Source organism: Podarcis gaigeae (genome assembly GCF_964106915.1).
Source record: "Podarcis gaigeae genome assembly, chromosome: 6".
Taxonomy (NCBI): domain Eukaryota; kingdom Metazoa; phylum Chordata; class Lepidosauria; order Squamata; family Lacertidae; genus Podarcis; species Podarcis gaigeae.
The window spans coordinates 73021160-73045689 of record NC_139682.1 but is presented as its reverse complement, the minus strand read 5'-3'; the positions used below and the strand labels follow the sequence as shown (position 1 = coordinate 73045689).

Here is a 24530-nt window from a genome sequence, read left to right as displayed (position 1 = left end):
TCAAGTGAATAGAAGTGTTTTCTTTTCTCTCTATATCCATATATCATTAATTAGAAACAAAAAATACCATTTAATAGCAACATGTTATTAACTCCATCATATTTTCAACTCCCTAAAGGGGCTGTGCACAGGACCCGATGGATCATAAACCCACCACTGCTGCTTAAGGCCTTTTTCCATTATAATTTAATATTAAATCTAAATACACATGAGTGTCCAGTCTTCAACACACACTGCTTGCTTGCTCTGCATGCCTAGAAATGATCAGACTCATGTACCTGGCTGTGGCCTGTTGGGAAAGTATAAGCAATAAGAACAGGATAATAAGAGCATGGATCAGAACCAAAGGCCCATTCAGTCCAGCATGCAGTTCCACAGTGGTCAACCAGAGACCTGTGAGAAACCCACAAACCAAACATGAGGGCAATAACCCTCTCTTCCTCCTGTTTCCCAGCAACCGCTTCCCAGCATATTCCCTCTGATCCTCGATGCCATAAATGGCCATTGTGACTAGTAGTCCTCTGTAGCCTTATCCTCCAGGAATTTCTCTAATCCCCTTCTAAAACCATCCAAGCTGGCAGCCTTTGCGACATCTTGCGGTAGCAAATCCCATACTTTAACTATGTGCTGAGAAGAAGGGCTTCCTTTTAAGAAGGAAGTTAACCAAGAACTATGGAACTCTCTCCCTCCCGTAAGAGGCAAGTGGTGGCCACCAACTTGGATGGCTTTAAAAGGGGCTTGGACGAATTTACAGAGGATACAGCTAACCATGGCTACTTACTGGCTGTGATGGCTTTGCTCTGCCTCCACAGAGAGAGCATGCTTCTGTATACCAGTGGCTGGGGGGGAAACAGCACGAGGAAAGAGTGCTCTTAGGCTCAGGTCCTGCTCACAGGGGGTATCTGGTTGGTCATGGGGAGAATGAGCAGCTGGGCTAGATGGACCATTGGCCTGACTCTTCTGATGTCCCTTATTATGATAAAAGTTCTCTCTATATGCATAGCTGTGTGTGTGTGCTTGCGCAGCTGAGGGAAATGAAGAGAACTCTAAACATGCCCGGGGCAACCTTCTCTAATAATAATAATTTATAATTTATAAATTTATAATTTATAATTTATACCCCGCCCATCTGGCTGGGTTTCCCCAGCCACTCTGGGTGGGTAGTGTGCCAGTGTGGTGCAGTGGTCAAGAGCAGTAGTCTTGTAATCTGGGGAACCGGGTTCGCGTCTCCGCTCCTCCACATGCAGCTGCTGGGTGACCTTGGGCTAGTCACACTTCTCTGAAGTCTCTCAGCCCCACTCACCTCACAGAGTGTTTGTTGTGGGGGAGGAAGGGAAAGGAGAATGTTAGCCGCTTTGAGACTCCTTAAAGGGAGTGAAAGGAGGGATATCAAATCCAAACTCTTCTTCATCCAAACTATCCCAACATAATTAATAGAACATCAAACATTAAAAACTTTCCTAAACAGGGCTGCTTTCAGATGTCTTCTGAAAGTCAGATAGTTTATTTCCTTGACATCTGGTGGGAGGGCGTTCCACAGGGCGGGTGCCACTACTGAGAAGGCACTCTGCCTGGTTCCCTGTAGTTTCACTTCTCGCCGCTGTGAGGGAACTGCCAGAAGGCCCTCAGTGCTGGACCACAGTATCTGGGCTGAACAGTGGGGGTGGAGACGCTCCTTCAGGTATACTGGGCCGAGGCTGTTTAGGACTTTAAAGGTCCGCACCAACACTTTGAATTGTGCTCGGAAACGTCCTGGGAGCCAATGTAAGTCTTTCAGGGTTATATGGTTTGAGTGGCCACTCCCGGTCACCAGTCTAGGTGCCGCATTCTGGATTAGTTGGTGTTTCCGGGTCACCTTCAAAGGTAGCCCCACGTAGAGTGTAGTCCAAGCCAGGAAACACCGCTTCACCACCAGCAATGTTGTTGTTTAGTCGTTTAGTTGTGTCCAACTCTTCATGACCCCATGGACCAGAGCACGCCAGGCACTCTTGTCTTCCACTGCCTCCCACAGTTTGGTCAAACCCATGCTGGTAGCTTCGAGAACACTGTCCAACCATCTCGTCCTCTGTCGTCCCCTTCTCCTTGTGCCCTCCATCTTTCCCAACATCAGGGTCTTCTCCAGGGAGTCTTCCCTTCTCATGAGGCGGCCAAAGTATTGGAGTCTCAGCTTCAGGATCTGTCCTTCCAGTGAGCACTCAGGGCTGATTTCCTTAAGAATGGAGAGGTTTGATCTTCTTGCAGTCCATGGGACTCTCAAGAGTCTCCTCCAGCACCACAATTCAAAAGCACGGATTCTAGCTAGGCGGGGAATGGGCAAGGGTTCCTAAATTTAAGACACACATAGGGGTGCCAACTGGAATAAAATATTTGGGGGGGCAGGTAAGTCCCATCGCTCAAATGCACACTATTATTTGATTGGCAATGCTCATCAACTGCGCGGTGGAGGGGAAATCAAATATTTTATTGGGGGTCTGGGTGCTGAAAGGACCTGATCCCCCAGGACTTGGCTCCTATCACCCTCCCACCCAGGGCCACTTCCGCACTGGAAGGCGATGCGGCTGCGGGCAGGGGAGTTTCGGGGTTGCGCGCCACGTCGCCTCCCTCCGCAACCGGAAGCTGAGGGGGAGAGAAAAGAGGAGGCGCCACCGGGCGGGTGTCGGCGGCGGCAGAAGCGGCGCCTCCTAGTGTCCCTCAGGTCCCTCGAAGGCTGAGGAGAAAAAGCCGCCCTCTTCCCTCGCGCCGCCCGCCTTCTGACAGTTGCCAAGCGGGGCGGGGTCAGGAGAGCCGTTGCCGCCTCCCCTCCTCCCCGCCCCCTCCCTCCCCCCGGACTCGGGCACGTTTCGTTGCCTCGTCGGCGGTGACAGAAGGCCGGCGGCCCCCTCGGCCCCCTCAGCGCCACCGGGCGGACGCAGGGGAGAGCGGGCGCCTCTCTCGCCGCCCTCCTCCGGGGACTCCGCCGCGGCCCGCTGCGGGGATGTGCCATCCTTTACCATGGCGAGGAGGCTCTTCGCGGGGGCCTGGCTCAGGAAGCCCTATTACAGCCAGGTGAGTCCGGGATGGGCCGGAGACCGGGGTCAGGAGAAGGGGCTGCGGCGGGCGGAGGAGGAGGAGGAGGAGGAGGAGGAAGGCGGCGTCGGCCGCAGCGCCGGAGGGGAGGGAGCGAGGCCGGCAGGTGCGCGAGGCGGAGGCGGCGCACCTGGGCGGCAGGAGAGGGAGGCGCGCGGGGCGCCGTTCCCACGGGAAGCAGGGGAACGCGTGTTAGATCTGTCGCCGCTCAACAGACCCACCACCCTTTCCCTTCCCACCCCGCTCCGTTGGAGTTTGCCCCTTAACAAGCCTACCTACGGGGGTGCCAACTTGAATAAAATAATTGATTTTTGGGTGGGGGTGGGGCAGGTAAGCCCTGTCCCGCATAATCGATCCCATGGCACGAGCGGACGCACACTGTTGGCATGGCAATGCCCAAAAACCTGGGGGGCGAGGGGGGAGCTGGCGCCCACATAGATATATAGATATATTGGGGGGAGCGAAGACCCCCCCCGGAGTTGGCTCCTATGCCAGCCTACCAGGCGTTGTAATGGAGAGATGGAGGTAGTAACATAGGAGCCAACTCCTAGGGGCCTGAGGACCCTTTGTGCACCCCCCCATAAAATATTTGAGCGGGCCACCAACCTAAAGTTGATGGGCATTGCCATTTGAATGGGGTATGTGTGCCAAGTCTTGCGATTGTGTGAAGAAGGGATTTACTTCTTCCCCTGCCCCCAATATTTTATTAATGTTAGCGCCCCTGGTTGGCCATTTGTGGCTCTTGCTTTCTCCACTCTTCCACTTCTCCTCCCTCCCACTCACTCCTTCCCAGTCACTGCTGTTTTTGGAGCGTTTTTTGCTTAATCTGCTGGTTCCGGGGCTCCTCAGCAGTTCTGGGGTCCTCCCTATTTAACTTGAATTTTTTGAGTTTGTGCAATGAATTTTGTACCGTTTTTTCCAGATTTCAGATGTACCTGGCTGGTTTCTCACCTCCACAGTTCAACAGTTTGAATCTATATTATATATATAAATTCAACAACAATTTATATGCCACTTGATTTTAGGAAAGCCTCTATGCAGTTTACAGAAAGATATTGCACTGAAAGGCTGCAGCTTCATGTCAGCTGCAAGATAGGACACAATGTTAAAAGGCAGAAAATGTGCTTTAGAAAGTGTTAATCTTGTTAGAGAGGCTAATACAGAAACAGCCAGATGTACTAGTTTTACACATGTTCATCTGCCTTTGGTTATGTGATAGTTCTTTGAGAGCACAAGTGAGAAGAATACTGTTGCAGTCATGTCCTGCCTATGGACTTCCTGTATAGATTTTGTTGGTTGTTGTGAGAATGGGATACTGGCCTGATCCAGCAGGACTCTTTGACAGTCATATGTATGTATGTGTGTTATGTATAAATCTGTATCAGAATAACTGTGGAGGAAATACTGTGCTTTTTATCACACATCCATGTACTTCGCTTATCTAACCTAGCCCCTAACCTCCCTGGGGGAGAGCATTTCACAGGCAGGGAACCACAGCAGAGAAGGCCTGTTCTTGGGTTGCCAACCTCCAGCCTCTCATGGAGGAGGAACATGAAGAAGGGCCTCAGATGATAGTCACAAGGCCTGGGGTGGTTCATACGGGGAGAGGCAATCCCTGAGGTATTGTGGTCCTGAGTCATTTAAGGCTTTATAGGTCAAAACCAGCACTTTGAATTGGGCCTGGAAACTAATTGGCAGCTAGTGTATTCAGGCCAGGATTGGTGTTATATGCTCAAACCATTTTGGCCAAGTGAGCAACCTGGCCGGTGAAGTTTCTGAACCATCTTCAGAGGCAGCCCTTGTATAACATGCTGCAGTAATCTAACCTAGATGTTACCAGAGCAGAGACAACAGAAGTTAGGCTATCCCTGTCCAGATGGGGGCACAGCTAGGCTACCAGCTGAAACTGATGGAAGACGCTCTGTGTCACTGAGGGCACCTGAGCCTCAAGTCATAGCAATGGACCCCGAATTACCCCCAAGCTACATACTCACTGATCCAGAGGGAGTATAATCTCATCAAGAACAAGCAAACTCCCATTCATTCAGTCTAGGGAACCACCCACAAACGGTGCCTCAGTCTTATCAGGATTGAACTTCATTTTGTTGGCTCTCTTCCAGTCTATTACCAAGGCAACACAACAGTCCACTGCCACACCAGCAGATGTAAAGGAGAAGTGTGTCATCAGCATATTGCTGACAACTTACTCCAAAACTTCAGATGACTCCACTCAGCAATTTCATGTAGTTGTTATAAGGGATAAAATTGAACCTTAAGGGACCCCACATTGAAGGCTCCATGAGGCTGAAGAGCACGCCCCAAGCATCACCCTCTAGATATGACCATCCAATTAGGACCTGAATCATTGCAAAGTGGTGCCACCCACCCCTAACTTGGACATCCACTCCAGAAGGATACCATAGTCGATGCTGTTGAAAGCTACTGAGAGGTCAAGGAGAATTAACAAGGATACATAGGTCAGCATACAGGAAGATCGAAGCAGTTTCTGTGCCAAAACCAGGCCTAAACTCCAATTGAAATGGATCTAGAAAATCAGTTTCCTCCAAGAGGACCTGCCCAAGAAAAAGAGATTGGCAACTGGCCAGTAATTACTTAGATTTTCCAAAGCCAGGGAAGGTTTCTCAAGGAGTGGTTTTACTACTGCCTCCTTCAAGCAGGCAGGGATCACCCCCTCTCACAAGGAGGCATTAATCACCTCCCTGGCCCAGCCAGCTGTCCCATCCCTACCAATTTTTAGCAGCCAAGAGGGGATGGGTCCAGAGCGCAAGTGATCGCCTTAACTGAGCCAAGCACCTTGTCCATATCCTCGAGCCTTGCTAGCGGAAACTCATCCAATATAACAATACTAGACAGTGCTCTGGTTTCATCTGCTATAACACTGGAGTCAAGATCCTGGTGGATGCAAGCGGTTTTATCCTCAAAATGCTTTGCTAACAGGTCACAGTGAGCTGTCACCAGTTGAGTCCCCTCCTTAAGACTAGACTGTAATTAAGGGTGTAATGGAGGCAGCAAAGTATTCTACAAAGAATAATAACTTCCTCCAAGGAAATTAAAGTTCTTAACCATATTCTCTTGAATGAAGAATACCAGTCATTCCAGGAAGTTGTAATGCATCCAATGTGCTGTTTATTATTATTTTTTAAAAATGTTTCCTACACATTATGCACAATTCTCTACTTAGGCACTGCAGACAGTTACCCCAGTGTTTTAAGTGAAATGTTTGTTTTATCGGTATTTTTGTAACATGGTCAGTGTGGTGTCTGCTTCCACTTAGAATTTTTTTAAACTAGTATTTATATTGATTAAAACCTATATGTCACAAATGAAATATTGTTCCTTTACCAACCTGTTGGTCCCTGGGTGTTTTGGACTATGATTCTCATCAACCCCAGGCATCATGGTGCTGGCTACATTGATAGGAGATATATTCTAAAATATCTAGAGGGCACCAGGTTCGTGATGGTGTCTTGAAGGAAGCAACTGGAGCCTGCTATGGCTGGTATAAACTGAGAAGAGATTGGTTCGTTCCTTTGGCTGGTGAGGTGAGGATAGGACTTCAGGTATCTTGTTGGTTCATGTGCAATTTTTAAAATATGTATTTTTAAATGTATTTAAATTCTCTGTGTTGTAAAGCAGAGAATTATGTACATTTAGGGGGATGTCTTTTAAAAGAAGCACAAGAAGTTGGAAGAATTGCTTCCTGGAAAGTCTGGTGCTTTTCATTGTCCAAGCTGGAAACTTGAACAACTTAATTGATTAGGAACGTATCCCAAGCAGTCAGAAGTTACTCAATTGAAGGCACTTCAGTGATACTTTATTGAACCGGGTGTTTTACTGGTGATCTGTATCTGTTAGTATTTTTTTGCTATTTTGCATTTTTGTACATGGTTGAAAACTTATATTATTACAATAGAGCTACTTTGGATAAAATTGGGTCTCTTTCTTTGTTGTGCAGACGCTTAGGGAGGCAAAAGCAAGGAAGAGCAGCATAGTCTTTGTCCTTAGTTTGCCTTGTGTTTTCAAATAACTATCTAGTAGCAACATGGAACACAGAAGGGGTTAATGTATAGGAAGCTTGTTAACCTTATTCTGTTTTATTTTTATTTAAAGGGTATACTCTGCCCTTCAGTAAAAAAAAAAAATCAAGGTAACTTACAAAGAAATCAAGATTATGATAACAAAGGCAACATCATTAAATATTTCAGCCAGTATTTAAACTAATTTTGGTTAGGGTACATTGGGAGAGAGCTGTGCAAACATTCTGCTAAACAGGGTGATGCAGCTGCTTGCAAGGTCAGACAAATGTAACTCTCTGTCTAAGGTCAAGATACTTCAATATTTTATCTTTGTGTATGTGTGTAAGTCTGTCCTAAAAATAAACAGCATTAACAGGGATCTATATTTTGCTCTGGGCAAGAACTATATCTTGTTTCTGTATCAGATGCTTCTCACTCAGTGTGTGTTCATGTATATTTGCATATGGTGTAGGCAGCATAGAATATAATTTTATCACTGAGCACTTGCATTTTCCCATTTGTAAAGCAGAGGTAATTGCCTTGTTTCTTATATTGGTGAAACATAACACCTGCAAAGTATAGGTATATTACAATTGTGCCTTTGTCCTACATTTCTGCTTCATAGCTTGCTCTTCTTTGAACATAAATTGTAATCCTTTCCCCACTATGGAACTCCAACACAATTGCATCTCCATCATGCCCCTTTCTTCTAGCTTGTCCTCAAATCTTTGTGTCCTTGGAACAGTTTCAAGCCCCATCGTTTTCCTCCTCCACAAGTAATTCTAGAAGCTATATGATTCAATGAAGCACATTGCAGCATCATTGTTCAGTTCCAGTACTTGAATATGCTTCCATATTCAAACACTTGTTAGAGATTTATAATTGACAAATGCATTTGGTGCCATATTTGTAAGCTGCTTTCTATAATACATACATTTCTGATGTATCCAGTTAGCATCTTAATCTTATTCTAACTTAGTACATATTCTAACTTAGTTCTGTAACTTTAGTGAACCCCCCCCCCCAAAAGGAACATAGTATAAAATAAAGTAAGGAGTCTTTTTTTTTTTTTTTTTGAAAGGGAAAGCAATTTTTAAACTACACAGAGCTGCTCTTAGGAATGTTGTTTTCGAAAGACATCATGATACAGTTGCCTTGTGTTTGCTTTGTGTGGATGTTAAAAATATGGTTAATAGAAATACAGTAACGACTTTGACATCCTTTATGACAACAAAATTATATGGAGAACACTAATGTTTTCTGATTTGTTTACCTGCGGTTGAAGATCTGACATCTTCACTTCTAGAACTTTGTTTGTAGTAGATGAAGTTTGCTGCCATACCCTTGTATTGCCTTGACAAAGAGAGGAAGGAAGGGAGTTGTTGTGGGTTTTTTTTTAAAAGGACTTACATACTTTAAGTGTTATAGGGATCTCCACTCTCATGGGTTAGTAATCCTTGTAGGAGGGCTGATGGCTCCCTCTTAAAAATGTTTAAGAGCTTAGGAGGTAGCCTCTAGAATGGGTACTTGCTGTACTGGCTTCTCTCTTGGCATTTCATTTCTGTCTTCTGCCTTCAATGTAATTAGGGGATGTGCTGGCACTGAGTTTAACTGTGACTGCATGTGGTTAAGATTCCCATTTAATCTGGATTTTAAATCTCATGGGCTTCTGTAAAAACACTGAAGCTAGAAATCCACAGGAAGCCACATATTTCAATTACTTGATTTGGTTATTTGGCCAAACTAATATTGCCGGAAATTTGATAAAGCTGTTAGTTTAGAATTACTGTTCATGCTCTGTGCAAAACAAACATGATAAACAGGTGATAAAACACTTTTTTATTTTACCAGACCATGTTTTACTTAAAACTAGCCTTGTAATTACAGCTTGTCTGGGGAACTAGAATTTCCCTAACCCCGTGAGTGGCAACTGAATAAGCATGTCCGTCTCCTGCCACCATCTGCTTCCTTGTGCTGCTCCTGGCAACCACAGCAGAATTTTTGTGTGTGTTCCTTAGGCGTGCCATGGGACTTGACTTGTTGGCTATCCCTTGTTTCACAGAGAAAGCCAAGACTTGTTGTATTCAGAAATCTCTGCTGTGTTTTCCCTGGTTGTGGTAGTGAGGGGGGGAAGGGGTGATTATGAAGCTCCCAGGCTGCACCTTTTTCTAGTTCCTGGCAGCAGAACAAATCTTGTATGCAACAGGGAAAGCAGAAGATGAAGGATCTGGGGAACTAAAGCAAGGAGATATGGAACAGCAGAAGGCTGCTTTAAACTTCTTTTGTAGCCCTTTAATATTAAAATACAATAGCTCAAAGCACTGCATCTTATTCATCATCATCTCTGACTAGGTCTGTTTCTAGTATCAATGTGCTCTGGAACCTTTCCAGACTCAACTTTTGCCAGAAATTGTGCTGTTTGAGATGCATCTCACATGGTGAATAACTAATTACCATGCAGTTCACACTGTTTAACAGAATATTGACTCTGTAAATGCCTTGCTAGGTGTCGTCATTTGCGTTTTTTCTTTCTGTGGTTTTTGGTTCATTTCCAAGAGGATTAGTGGGAATGAGAAAGGCAGTAAGGGAAAGAAAATCATTTGCTAGCTCTGAAACAATTTTATTCTGATGTCACAGTTTCCCCCCCAAAATACTTGTTATTTTACTTTGACTTAGCATGACTAGTTAAAGCTTTGTGGGGAACTGATGCAGAGTTGGCTTGTATATCTGTAAATAATCTTTTATCACTTAACAAAGCCATTTTCTTTAGTATTCGTAGATGTGTAAGTTTTTATATTGAACATCTACCATAATTATTTTAAGGTCACATCAGTGGAAGTGCATTTTGCCAGCTCGTTTCCATGACACCTCCTGGATATTTTAATTTGTTTTGTTTTTCATAATTTTTATTAGCAAACATAAAAGTTTCACAGTACTCTTAGTTACATTTAATTACAATGTGCATTAGATCTTTGTCTCAAGAAAGATTATATGAAAGTGAAGGAAAGGAAAGGCATTTCAACATCCTAGAGAAAATAAGAATTTGACTTAAACAATTATAAAGCTATTACTTATTATTAAGTATAGTATTATAGTATTTTTAAAGTTTGCCAGTATCACAAGACTTCATTTATTTATATTCTACTTCCCAGTGTGCTTTAACATAGTTTAACATAGTATAGTGTTTGAATCATTTGAAAAGAAAACTGTTATAATCACATTAATGTAGAAATGAAAGAAAAGAAGTCATCAACCGTATCAAAAAACATTTTTGCGGGACAGTTTGTCTGGTTATTTAGAGTCCAGAATGCAATGGCTAGAAAGTGACTTTGGGTGGCTAGCTGTACTAGTTTCCAGTTACTTGGAGCATCTGAAGATGCTTTTTCTGTACTCTTAAAATAATGACATTGTTTGAACTCTGGTCACCTGCAGAAATATAGGAAGCGACCTTATACCATGTCGGACGGTTGATCCATGTAGCTCAACATTGCCTACACACTGATTGGCAACAGCTCTCCAAGACTTCAGGCAGGGTTACCTCCCAGCCTTAGCTGGACATGCTAAGGATTAAACCTGGAACCTTCTGCATACGAAGGAGATGCTCTACCTCTGATTTATTGTAATCTACCATATGCCCTCCCCACACAAGTGTTATCAGGATTGTCTGTGAAGAGCCTTGGCTATGGGTGTCCCATCTATCACAAGGTCAGAGCCTCTTTAGCAGCAGCTTCCTGCTTAAAGAAACCCCTGCCTGCCTTTCTATATTGAGGGCATTGGTAAAAATAGACCTTTATAAGAATTTGGGTTTATTCTAAATTATGTTGGGTTTCATTGGCTGTTGATGCTATCTGCTGCTAATTAGTTGAATTTATTTCAATGGATTTTATTGGCTGGTTACTTTGACATTGTAGCTTTTAAACTGTTAGTCTTTCAAAGCACACTGGGAAGTAGAATATAAATAAATGAAGTCTTGTGATACTGGCAAACGTGAAATTCTCTGTATTAGTAATACTATTGGCTATAACTTTAATTGTGCCATAAATGTGATTTTCAGTAGGCTTTTTACACACAGTAAATGCTATGCTGAGAGTTTTCTTTAGCAGTATCTGTTTTTCTGATGTTAAGAAATAAACATTCTGTCTAATTCTTGTTGATATGCACTTAATAGGCTTGAGTTTAGTCTGCAGTTTTATTGCTCATTCTTGCATGCCATAGATAGCAGTTGATTCTTTAATCTGACTTCCTTCATAACTTTCTTTTGTGGGGAAAGGGAATACAGTCTGGTGTTTGGAGATTACTGTTCTGGTTATTATGGGTTAATTTCCTTTCGCCATAAAGCCTCTTCTGATGCTGGACCAATTCATTTTCTGGAGGAAGTACGGTACCTTTCCTGTGATATCTTTGTATGTGAAGGCAATGAAAAGTAGATAAGAAATATTTTAAATAAATGATAAACAAGAAGGATGCAAACAATATATTTAGCTGGTTGAATTCCATGTTTTGCCAGTGAGCCCTGCTTTGCACATAAAAATGGCTTGATCCATCATACTTTTTTCCCAGCAGTGGCCAGTTGACTATCTCCTAGATCCCATAAAAATAACCAGGGCACACTGGTGATAGCTTTTCTATGATTGCTCATAAGTGTTCGGCCTCATTGTCTGTGGAGGTTTGGGCCCTACTAAGACTTATATCCGATATATCAATTTCAGTAACTCATATTTAGTACAAAACCAAATCCAAGACACACAAATATAAGCCAAAATTAGACTATACAATAAGAGAAAACAGGTCCATCAACTTCCTGAAAATTCTTCTTTTTTAAAATGTCTGTACATATGGATTGATAATCTCCAAGTGTCCCTATTTTCCAGGGACGCCCCTGATTTAGAGAAGCCATCCCGGTCTCTGATTTGATCTCAGAATGTCCCACTTTTCCTTAGCATGTCTCTATTGGAGAAATGTTGGAGGGTACGGAGTTATCCGACCCCTGAGCCGTCTGAAGGCAATCCTGTATGGGGAAGGTTTTTTTAATGTTATTGTTTTATTATATTATTATATATGCTGGAAGCCGCCCAGAGTGGCTGGGGCAACCCAGTAAGATGTGTGGGGTATAAATAGTAAAATTATCATTATGGAATGGGATGCCCCTATTTTCACTGAAGAAATGTTGGAGGGTATGTGAATGCCATCCATGTCATGGGTTGTGAGTAGACTTCCGCTCTCCTGTTTTGTAACTTCTCTCTTCTCATTTCCCTTCTTTCGCAATGCTGCATATTGTTAAATTTCAGCCGGTTGTATAAATGTAAATCTAAGACTATGCTAGATCCTTACAACAGTACATCTGGGTTAACAAAAAAGGGCATTATTAATCAGGATCTGCTGTCTAGTCAAGGAATGCAGCTTCACCTGTATTGTTGTCTCCAAGAAACAGCATTGGCATTACAAACAATTGCATGAAAATCCTTTTTTTTAAAAAAGGCACCTTTGGAAGGAACAGAAGGAAACAGATAAGCAGCAGGCATGGGTGCTCAACTCTTTCCCCTGCCTGTTGCACATCCACTCCTAATTCACTCTTACAACCACTCTTCCTCCCCAGCCCCCATCAGACTCCATACATGCTGTGGGTGAGGCAGTTTTGTGGGATGATTTGAAGTTGTAGTGGGGTGGTTTGAGCAGAGAACTGTGGGGCAGCCCTCTCCATTTTGCTTCTTTTTGAAGTTGACATGGGGAGAGAGGGTAGTTCATTATATAATTTCACATGAAATGCCTGTTTCAGCCTTAGACTTAGATGTCTGGGAATAAAAAGCAACTCTTTCTCACAATATTTTGATGGAGTGTGGAATGGAGTAGTTTCTTTCCTCTCTTCAAAATCTACTTAAAAACCTAAGTGGTAAACCTTTAAAAGGAGCCAAAAAAGAGTGACAGCATAAGTAAGCAACGTATGGATGAATCTTACAGAGAGGGAGATACCACATTCATTCTGTGGACCAAAGTCTGCCAATGTTTTTAAAAAGGGGGAGTAGTGCAACAATTCTCACTTTCTTGCTGGGGGGGGGGGCAGGGAGAGAAATGCATTAAAAGCCTGTGGAAGGTGAGAAGTAAACACTCCAACTAGTTTGCCAGGCAAAGTCAAATTTGACTCCTGTTAACTTCAAACATACTTTTATATATGAATAATGGTGTTTTTTGTTTGTCTCTTCATATAAAGGAAACTGAAGTCTGTTTGTTCACAGGTTGGGTACAATACAGGCAGGCAAAGAATGAGTTTTCTTTTACTGACCCATCTCTGACCTGAAACTTGATTTGAAGGGATCATGTTTTAAGGATAAAAGGCAATTAGGTTTTCTTCCACATGCCTCTGATCTACAGCTTCCTGAACTGGGGCTTTTGATAGTTTTGTTACTTGAGCAATAATATTGCATACCTTTTGTTTGAAAAAGTAGGCATAGCATATGCACTATATAGTAAGTGGTGAGTGAATACCTCTGAGACATATCTGGTAGTTGGCTTCCCAAGCCAATAAAGTGGGAGAGTAAAGAAGTATTGGTACTGAAGCACTTTGCAGAGGAGGCTAACCTGCCACCCTTTGCATTCTTTTCAAATGTGGTATTTAAAGTGGCTTGTTACATGAATTCCAGAGCTAAACATATGTATAGACATATATATTGGATCATCTAAAACATTGGTAGTGCCAGCTGGCTAGTTCCTGTGTCAGGCTACTTCGAATACTGTTGTAATAGTATTATTATTATTATTATTATTATTATTATTATTATTATTATTACTACTACTACTACTACTACTACAGTTATAGCCCACTTTTCCACCAAGGAGCTAAAGTGGTATACATGGCTCTTCCCTTCTCCAATTTTATCTACACAGCAACCCTGTGGCCCAAGGTCACCCAGTGAGCATCATGGCTCAGTGGGGATTTGAATCTTCATTCCCCCAAGTCCTAATCCTAGTCATGATAGTACATAAAACTTCCATAGAAAACGTGTGTGTGTGTGTAAAATCCTTAAATTCTTAAGTTCAGAAACTGCCATTTCTTGCTATTGCTGGTGCTGACAAGTGAGATATAAATGATAAGATACTTTCCTTACTCAGGTGAAAATAAAAGAACTACCTCTACAATTCTGTGTTCTTGGTATATATCAATCTGAATTGGATTATTTTGGACCAGTTTTAACAAGTGGTGATTAATTATTACTTTCTAATTCTCCTTCCAGTTATTCCTACCTACTTCACATGGTGGCTATATGACAGGCATAGGCAAACTCGGCCCTCCCCTCCAGATGTTTTGAGACTACAGTTCCCATCATCCCTGACCACTGGTTCTGTTAGCTAGGGATGATGGGAGTTGTAGTCCCAAAACATCTGGAGGGCCGAGTTTGCCTATGCCTGTTATATGAGGACAAAACTTGAACTCCCAATGGTTCACCCAGAAGTTTCTGGAGAGAACTGAAAATAAATGTAATTGAGTTTGCTTTCAATGCTGTGAAATAAAATTCTCTACTTTATTTGGATTGAAGCTAATGCCAATTTGCATTTTATTTACTACCAAAGCTATTACTTAGCACAGTGAAATTAGGTTATGCAAGATGTCATAAAATATTACTGAAACCTTTCCCTCCCATCCCCTCTTGTTTGTCTCTCTATCCTAAAGGTTCGTTTCTCTTACATGCGGATGAAGTATCTCTTCTTCTCCTGGCTAGGGGTATTTATTGGCAGCTGGATTATTTATGTTCAGTATTCATCTTACACAGAACTTTGTAGAGGGCATGATTGCAAGAAAATAATAGTAAGTGCGTTTTTAAAATATTTTAATTATATATATATAATTATTATATATAAAATAAACCAATGTTATCTTTTGCTATTGCATATAGTAAATAGCCTGGTGTGCTCTGGTCCATGGGGTCATGAAGAGTCGGACACGACTCAACGACTAAACAACAACAACATAGTAAATAGCACAATTTTCAGCAATTTGTTATTATGCACTAAAAGGTAAAGGTACCCCTGCCCGTACGGGCCAGTCATGTCCGACTCTGGGGTTGTGTGCTCATCTCGCTTAAGAGGCCGGGTGCCGGCGCCATCTGAAGACACTTCCGGGTCACGTGGCCAGCATGATGAAGCTGCAGCTGGCGAGCCAGCACCAGCGCAGCACATGGAAACGCCGTTACCTTCCCGCTATAAAGCGGTACCTATTTATCTACTTGCACTTAAGGGTGCTTTCGAACTGCTAGGTGGGCAGGAGCTGGGACCGAACGACGGGAGCTCACCCCGTCGTGGAGATTCGAACCGCCGACCTTACGATCAGCAAGCCCTAGGCACTGAGGTTTTACCCACAGCGCCACCCACGTCCCTATTATGCACTACTGTGTATCAAAATGAGGTATAGGCTCAAACAATAACTTTTATTCTGTGCACTCAATATTTCTTCAGATAATTAGCCCAGTTTAATATAAGAACATAGGAAGAGCCCTGCTGAATTAGGTCATCTATTTCAGTGACCTCTTGTCCCAGTGGCCACCAGATGCCCATGGGAAGCTTTTCAATGTGACAACAGTTTCCTTACTTCTGGCACCCTACAACTGGAATTCAGAATCATGTTGCCTCTAACAAGGGAGGCGGAACATAACCATCATAGCCAACAATAGCCTTGCTTCCCATGAATTTGCCTAATCTTCCTATCACTGCATCTTCTAGAAGAGCATTCAGTAATGATGTGAAAATGTTCTTTCTTTTGTTTTGTTGGAAGAGAAGAAAATGGTTAAGGCAGTGGGAGCAGATGGTGGGCAAAGGGAGACTAGAGAATGAAAATAGAAATAAAATGTCTGGGATTTTGAGACCAAAGGAACCTTCAAAGTGAATCAGGGTGTTTGGGTCCCCGGGATACCCGATCATTGGAGGTAGAAAATGTATTGATACTCATATAGTGGTCTTCTCTGCCATTTTTTCCAGTGTGATAAGTACAAGACTGGAGTTATTGATGGATCAGCATGTAGTAGCCTATGTACAAGACAAACTCTGTATTTTGGAAAATGTTTGTCAACCAAGCCCAACAATCAGGTATGTCTGCTCTATATTTTTCTCAAGTTCATAAGAACATTAAGCAGTGATAAATCTGGTGACTGGACAACTTTGGTATATCACTGTCAAAAGGACTTCTGAATAAAATACAGAAGAAATGCACTCAAAAATATTCATGTTATATATACTGCTTCATGATTTTAAAATGTTGGATACTGGCAGCATCATTTCTTCTAATACTGAACTTGGGTGGTAAATTTGGCAGAAAATAATTCCACCTGAAAAATAACAGTTTCTGCATATTTAGACTACGTCAGTGTATTGAAGTTAATTCATTTGTAAATTTCAAAGAAAATTAAACTTTTTAAAACAACAACCACCACCCTGTGTGTGTTCAGTGACTTGCAGGATTTATGGGATGTCAAAGGTGTCATTTGAAGAGTAGGGAGACTGGCCATTTTGAGCACCTTTATGGTATTCTGGCTAGAGGACTAGGATTTTGGGAAGTCCTCTTGTTAGCTTGCACTAGTTCTATATTATACTAGAATGCTTCAGGAAATACATATTTGCTTAGTATGCTGAACTCCCCCAAGTCCCTCACTGTAGAGCAAGAGGGTACTCAGGTTTGGCAATAGTAGCCTTAACCCTTTAACATTTTATAGCACTAGAGAGAGTGGTGTCTGGGAAGTTATGTCTCCTGACAAACAGGAAAAGGGTACAAACTCACCTTCCAGAAACCCCTTAAATGTGGCTGGACCACAGAACAAGAGCACCTGTTAGGATTTGGGTTCCACAGCATTTTGTTTGCCTTTTGTTACCGTCTAAAAGGAGACTGGCTAGAATGCTTTGTAATGTCATGCAGTTCTATTGCAAAAAAAGAAATCTGAATTGCCAGCCAGTGGAGAACATTATGACCCCAACCCAGCTACTTGTGCTTATCATTGAAACAGTGGGTGGTATTCAGCTAAGATTTACTTGGATTAGATCCATTAAAATTAATGAACATGACTAGGTTAGGTCCATTAATTTCTATAAGTCTACAGTTGAATACCACCCAATGAAATGAGTTCTATTGCTTAGTCACAGTTAAACTTTAGCTAGGTCTAGATCTTTTTATGGAATAATCTATTTTTAATATACTTTAGTAATATTTTGTAAGGCTAATGCTTCAAACTAAGGCTTGGCATTTGGATTTGCTTTACATTCAATAAGTGTCTGAGCTTGTCATCACTCATAGTTAATGGAAAGAACATGAATATGGCAGAATTTTAAAACAGTGATTTAAATTCAATGCTGGATTAAAAGAATGCATATTTAAACTTCTGTAGATGGATTTATTTGATACAGACTACAAAGCACCCCTCTTTTCATTATTTTCTATGTAGGAACTTCAGCCCTTAAAAAAAAATCTCCCCATAAAGAGAGTGGTAGAATATAGTGCTCACTTTAAAAAGTGAGCATATCACTAAATATGCTTGTTTAGTATATCACTAAATAACCATCTGGGTGATATAGTGTTTGCATTCCAGTGCAGTACATTTGAATATCTATCACGATCAGTGCAAAATGAAGTACATAGTTGAGAAACTGAGATCCTTATACATGACATGAGTTTACTGCTAGACTACTAAAAGCTTTGGATAGCTTTTAAATACTATGTATCTTGTACAGTCCCATCCCTGATACACAGGCAGTTACCCTGAATCAGCCAAAGTATTATACTGAGCAGGACTGTTACTAAGTTAAAGAAATCTTAGACAATAGTTTATCTGAGTCTTATGTGACTATTCATAGGCATATTTTTATTGTTTTAAAATCACTAGTCCTGAAGAAGAAAATGAGTGTACTTTTTATGATTCATGCACCCATCTCAGTAGGCACTACCTTATCAATGGCATTCTCTTCTGTGCCCGAAAAGAACAGGGACGTTTCTAAGAAAGCACTTGCTGCCTGCACTACTTTTGTTAGTACTTGTATATAAACATTAAATCTGTCCAATTAATAGAGGCACCATGCTAATGAAAGTTGTTTCAATAATTAAGCTGGAAATTTAGTCAATTCCAGAATCTCTATCTCTCCTGTGTTGTGTAGATGTATTTAGGAGCCTGGGGCAATCTACAAGGTGTAATAAAATGCCAAATGGAAGAAATTGCTCACATTGATCTCAGAACTGAACTAGAACCGAGAAAGAAAACTATTCTGTTTGATAAACCAACTAGAGGAACTACCGTTCAGAAATTCAAGGAGATGGTCTATGGACTCTTTAAAGTGAGTATTTACTCTCACCACCTACCTCTAGTGGTGGCTAGTGGGCTCAAAGTACTGGTGATGTCCCTAATCCCATACACACCACCCAATTTTTACATAGGCCAGGGATGGGGAACCTTTTTGGCCCAGCAGTCCAGTTCCTGGTGATGTAACGTGTTGACCTGTGGAGGTGGGCTGAGGGGTTTGCTTTGCCAGAACGTTCCCTGCATAGAATCCATTGGCAAAGTGCACCAAGCAAGGCTGAACCCTCTGCTTGCCAACTAATAAGTAGAAGGTTTGATTTGATTTGATTTGATTTATTATATTTCTATGCCTCTTTTCATTCAAATGAATCTCAAGGCTTACAAACAATAAATAGCAATAACGTGATAGAACGTAATGGAACATAACACAAATACAGCATAATCATGTGGAATAAATAACAAATCATCAGTAACAGAATTACAATCTGTGGAATATTGTTAACAAAGCAACAAGCAACAAAATAAGCTGAACACACAACAAATCTATACAGCATATATAATCAATAGAACAACATTAGCAACATAAAAAAATGGCAACCAAAAGACAAACTAAGCACTGTTAAGTTCATACACACGTTTTCCATGCCCCCATGATGCATAAGTTTCAATTCAGATGGCTGCTGAGGTCTGCTTTGCCATCATGTTTCCCATGAAGCAGTGCTTGGCAGAAGTGACACCCCCCTGCCTACCAGCTGATGTCACTAACTGATGGACAGGTAAGTGGGGTTTGGGAGAAATAGCCTCACTGGCAAAGATTGGCTCATGGGCCTGAGGTTCACCACCCCTAATATAGGTATTGCTTCAGGACTAGACCGCATGATGGATTATTTGAAAACCTAAAGGCCACCACATATTATAAAGTGAGTGGTGAAACTTCCATTTGGTTGGTCATTGTAAAGAGGTTTTGGAGTTCTCTTTTAAATGGATAACGGGACAAAATTCTGTTTGAAAATAAGAGTTGAGATTTTGAATTCTTTTGTGACTGTAAAAACACCACCTCAGTTATTACAGAACAATACAATAATGCTAAAATGGCTGCACTACTTAGCACAGAGCACTGTGGCAGTAATAAACTTTGTTCCTAAATGCCTTTGAACTAGAATAGCCTCCCTAACATTACTAGAAACAGGAACTGAGAATGAGAAATATGCACCAGCATTTACAGCACTATGTTGGTTGTTACTTTAAAAAAAAAAATACATAATTTTATCATATATCTTTTGTTTCTTTTTAGGCAAAACTAGGAGAGCAGGGGAATCTTCCCGAGCTGGTTAATCTCATCTTGTCTGTAGCTGATGGGAACAAAGATGGTCGAGTTTCCTTGCCAGAAGCAAAGTCAGCATGGGCGCTTCTCCAGCTGAATGAATTTCTGCTCATGGTAATTCTCCAGGATAAAGAACATACTCCCAAACTGTTAGGTTTTTGTGGAGATCTATATGTGATGGAAAAAGTTGAATATACCTCTCTTTTTGGAATAAGCCTTCCGTGGATCATAGAACTTTTCATTCCCTCTGGATTCAGAAGAAGCATAGATCAGTGGTTTACTCCATCGTGGCCTAGAAAGGCAAAAATAGCCATAGGGCTTCTAGAATTTGTGGAAGACATTTTCCATGGACCTTATGGGAATTTCCTTATGTGCGACACGAGTGCCAAAAACCTGGGTTACAATGATAAATATGACTTAAAAATGGTGGACATGAGAAAAATAGTGCCAGAAATGAACCTGAAAGAACTAATTAAAGATCGTCACTGTGAGTCTGACCTGGATTGTGTGTATGGATCGGACTGCAGAACTGTATGTGACCAAAGTAAAATGAAATGTACCACAGAAATAATTCAGCCAAATTTGGCAAAGGTGTGCCACTTGCTCAAAGATTACCTGCTTCGTGGGGCTCCTCTGGAAATACATGAAGAGTTAGAGAAACAGCTGTACTCATGCATTGCCCTGAAAGTTTCAGCAAACCAGATGGAGATGGAGCATTCCTTGATACTCAACAACCTGAAAACTCTACTGTGGAAGAAAATATCTCATACAAATGATTCTTAGTTTCTTTGTCTCGGAAGAACATTGTTGCTGCTGTAGGAGCTGACTACTTTTTTTCAAACACAGCTTCAACGTTGAAAAAAAATCTTTATTTAGCCTCCTCTCTCATCAATGCTCCTTCAAACACAGCCACCACAGTGATTTTTTTTCCAGTTGGAAAATGTATGTTCTCTAAATATCTGCCTGGCAGAGACTACTGAAGCCATACGGCTATAAAACTCCCATTAGGGAAAGAATACAGGTTACACATTCTCCTCTTGCCCTTATTCACTTAAAGATAGTTTTAGAAGAGCAGAATAAAGATGCTTTTCTTTTCTTTTTTAGCAAAACTTGCCTGTTGAGGAAAAAAATCACATGGTACAATTCTAGATGGCCTGCCCTACTTCTGAATACAAATCACGTTCAAGTACTTAGGCACTTCAGATACTCCCTGCATGTGAAAATGTGGCTTGTCAAAGAAAGGGTTGTAAAGTAACCTTCAACCTGAGATGCTACCTGTTTGCATCCTGAGAGGTTTTTGAAGCAGAGTACTGAAGAATCCCCCAAGCCCAAAGAAGGCTGCAGCCCTTAAACAGTGTTGTAAGTTACTCTTTTTCTTGCTGCTCCCTACCCCTTCTTCTCTTGTTACTCCCCCAAATTACAAAATGGGTTGTAGTGCTTTTAATTTTTCCTTTGAGGGCTTTTTGAAAAGTGAAAGTAACTTTACAAACATTGGCCACAAGACCCACCACTACTAGAAATTAACATGGTAGAATCCAAGCTACTGTTTATAAATGAAAATAATATTTTTGAGATTGTTTACTAATTTTAGCATGGCAGAATTTGCACATTAGTGATTTTTAAGAAAGAAACTCAGTGTGACAATTGAACATGTTTTAACTGGAGGTTTTTGAAACCAGAACTTTTTGTTACATTTATACATTTGTATACACATTTACCTCATGCGTACATTGAATGTTACTAAGTTGTTGAAACTTCCTAGTTAAAAGTAGGTGTTTTCCCATGCTAGCAGTTGATTTTAAGCACCCACACATCTTGTAGTAGCAATATTTAATGACACTAAACTGATAAATTGCAATCATATGGGTCTTAATGTAAGCAGATGTGTAATAAAAGGTATTACACAGTCTGAAGGCAAAGAGTTGTGGGACACTAAAACTGAATTTTATACATGAGTTGGCAAACTCATAACTTTAGTGCAATTAATAACCCAGCTGTGGTTTGTCTGATGGTAAAATGTTAAAAACCAATCTGGCCAAAGGTAAGCATCCAGCAGCCAAATTCTGTCACCTGTTTATTCTTAAGTAATTCCATTACAGCTCAGCAACTCCCAAGTGTGTCGAAATATAAGCCAAGTCCTGTCAATTTCTATGGTTAAGCATCGATATTGAAGAAACAAATATGCTTAATATTGATCTCACCCCGCTGTGTTCCTGAACCAAGTAAGCCAAAATTCTTGAATGCAAACCCATTCATCCAAACTTTGTATAAGTTAATTGTTCTGGCTTTGTGGGTCAAACTTACCATGTTACTTTGAAGTAGACTCTGGAACACATTATGCAGCTTTTTCTAGAACATGTGGCAAACTGGAAGGAAATTGCATTTAATGGTCCTGAGTTGTAATGTTGCTCACATCACGAAATAGCAAAGGGAAGCAAGACAATGGTAGGGTGTGTGTTTAGACCACACACCACAGTTCTGTTTTCAGAACTGTGTGGTACTTTTCAATTTCTATTTTATATGTTCTTCTAGGGCTAGGGGCACAGTCCCCAGTTCTGAACAAATATGGCAAATTTGAACACATAGCTATTATTTTACTTTAATTTCTTGTTGTTGACATGTTGCATCAAACAATCATCCACTTCTACCTATTCAAATGGAATTTGTCATTGTTTTGACAGAGCTCTTCAGCATATTCAACTTGACACTAATTCACTCTCCACCCTTCACTTGATTCATTGGTATTTCTGTTATAAGAGGGAGAAAATGATGAAGTATCTTACGTTAATGTATCTCTTCATCTGGGTTTCTTGTATTTAACATGCTCTTTTGTCAACACAACTTTTCCCCCCACATAATGAACATGCACTTAACAAAGCAAACCCATCTTTGTTCCCTGTACAATGTGTAAAGTGTTAATAATTTGCCTTGTGTAAATATTTTTACTAACAATGTTCTTGCACAATGTCCACTTTGTTTTTAAATTAACAGATGTTATTTAAGAGGCAGCATTTAATATTTGCAACCACTAAACAAATCTTTTATCTTACTAGGCATATCCATGCTGGATAAACCTGAATGTCAATATTGTTAAAGTCATTGCTCAGTGGGAAAAAATATTGAGCCAAATATTTCTAGATATTTGAAATTTTCGAATAATGGAACTTGTCAGCAATGCAGTTTGTACTGTATTTCATTTTGATTGCTGTTAAATCACCATCTCCAGGAGACTTCATTTTGAATATGAAATGTTTACAATAAACTGGAATTATTTCCCCATTCTGGCAGTGGCGTGGAACAGTAACTTCTAATAGAGTAGGAGGGAAAAGACCTCAATTTTCTGGTGAAAGTAAAGTACTTCATAATGTTCTTCATAAGATAATGGAAATGACAAAAGATTAACTGGTTCTTGGGCATGAAAGCTAAGCACTCATGGATCCATGTGTTCTAGTTGGTCCCTCCAAATACGGGAAACCAAATGGGGAAGATAGAATGGACAAAACTGGTCCATTTGTACCATCAGGTTTCCATTTTATACCTGCTTAATAACATCTGCTTATTCCTTTTTACAAGGCCTGATAAACTATATAATTGCATTGCCCGATCTGGTAGTGAAATAACAGATCAAAGTCTAAACTGCTTCACAGTAGACCTTGCCAGTTAATCAATGGGAACCCTGAACTGCCATGAAATCCATTGAGTCAATATGCTACTTCACCTCTCTTGAAAGATCAACTTAAATTCTTGTCATGACTAGTTTGTACTGCCCCCTAGTGGCCCAATCATTACTGTATCTGGACAGGGGTACCCTTGCCTGGGTAGCATCAGTATTGGATTGCAGTGCACTTTACATGGGGCTGCCTTTGAAAATTCTCTGAATGCATCATAGTGCAGATGAGGCTGCCTATTGAGTTTTGAGGTGAACAGATTATAGATCACCAATTGCAACTATACTGGCTGCCTGTATGCTTCCAACACCCATTCAAAGTGCTGGTTTTAACAGGTGACATATGACTCAGGATCTCACTCTCCCCTCCACAGGTCTCACCTCTGAGGGACGCTGGGTGTGCCAATGAGGAGACAGACTTTAGTTGCAGCTCTCATCAATGAAATGATCTCCCCAGCAAGGTCTGCTTGGCCCCTTTGATGACATTTCAGTGCCAACTGGACTTACTGTACCTTTTATATTAGTACATAGTCAGGCTGCTGCATGGCGTTATCCTCCCAACTGAGGCTCCGAGATAACAATTTGCTCCAGGAACAAAGAGGCACCTTGGCAAAGTAGGGACTACACCCAAAGTCTCATGTAACATCAACTATTGTGTCACACTGCTCACCTTCAGCAGCAGGGATGAGGTGGATAAGAAAAGTCTTGCTACAGAGAAATGTAGAGGGAATCTGATACTGGGCAAGTTTCTCAAATTTGTCTTGTGTTCTTCCCAGAAGAAATCTGATAAATCTGCTAGATGGTTGGGCATTATGTCTGGTCCTAGCCCTTAAATCATCTATCAGATTATCCTTCCTGCGTTTAACATTGGAATTTCTTCAAGGTCTAACAGCACGTCATTCTTTAGTGGAACATGTGAGGAAGTAGGCAGGTTTTTCTAACACATTTGCTTTTACAAGTATTTACAGCACAACTTTCCTTTTGTCAGGCCTGTGGATTGGATTCAGACATAGCCATACTTAGACCCACTGAGTGCTGCCATCTGACTCTTCCAACTCTCCACTCATATTTTAAGATGGACTGCTTGGTTTAGAGGAAGGTGCTGCCATCTCTCGCCATGGCTCGTACCTCAAATGTTAGAACTGTGCCTGCTACCCCACAGAAGGGAA

General features: G+C 41.3%; 1 protein-coding gene across 2 annotated transcripts; it reads left to right on the top strand.

Annotated features, from left to right (window-relative positions):
- Positions 1 to 216: 216 nt before the first annotated feature.
- Positions 217 to 22973, top strand: DIPK1A (divergent protein kinase domain 1A). Of its 2 annotated transcripts, none has more exons than XM_083743494.1 (5): positions 217 to 691; positions 14770 to 14904; positions 16071 to 16178; positions 18231 to 18407; positions 19665 to 22973. In XM_083743494.1, the coding sequence occupies exons 2-5, from the start codon at positions 14785 to 14787 to the stop codon at positions 20475 to 20477; spliced, it is 1218 nt and encodes a 405-aa protein (XP_083599620.1). In that variant the 5' UTR covers positions 217 to 691; positions 14770 to 14784; the 3' UTR covers positions 20478 to 22973. The 2 variants fall into 2 exon arrangements, with proteins under 2 accessions (XP_083599620.1, XP_083599619.1); XM_083743493.1 differs by lacking the exon at positions 217 to 691 and adding an exon at positions 2306 to 3045.
- Positions 22974 to 24530: the final 1557 nt, after the last annotated feature.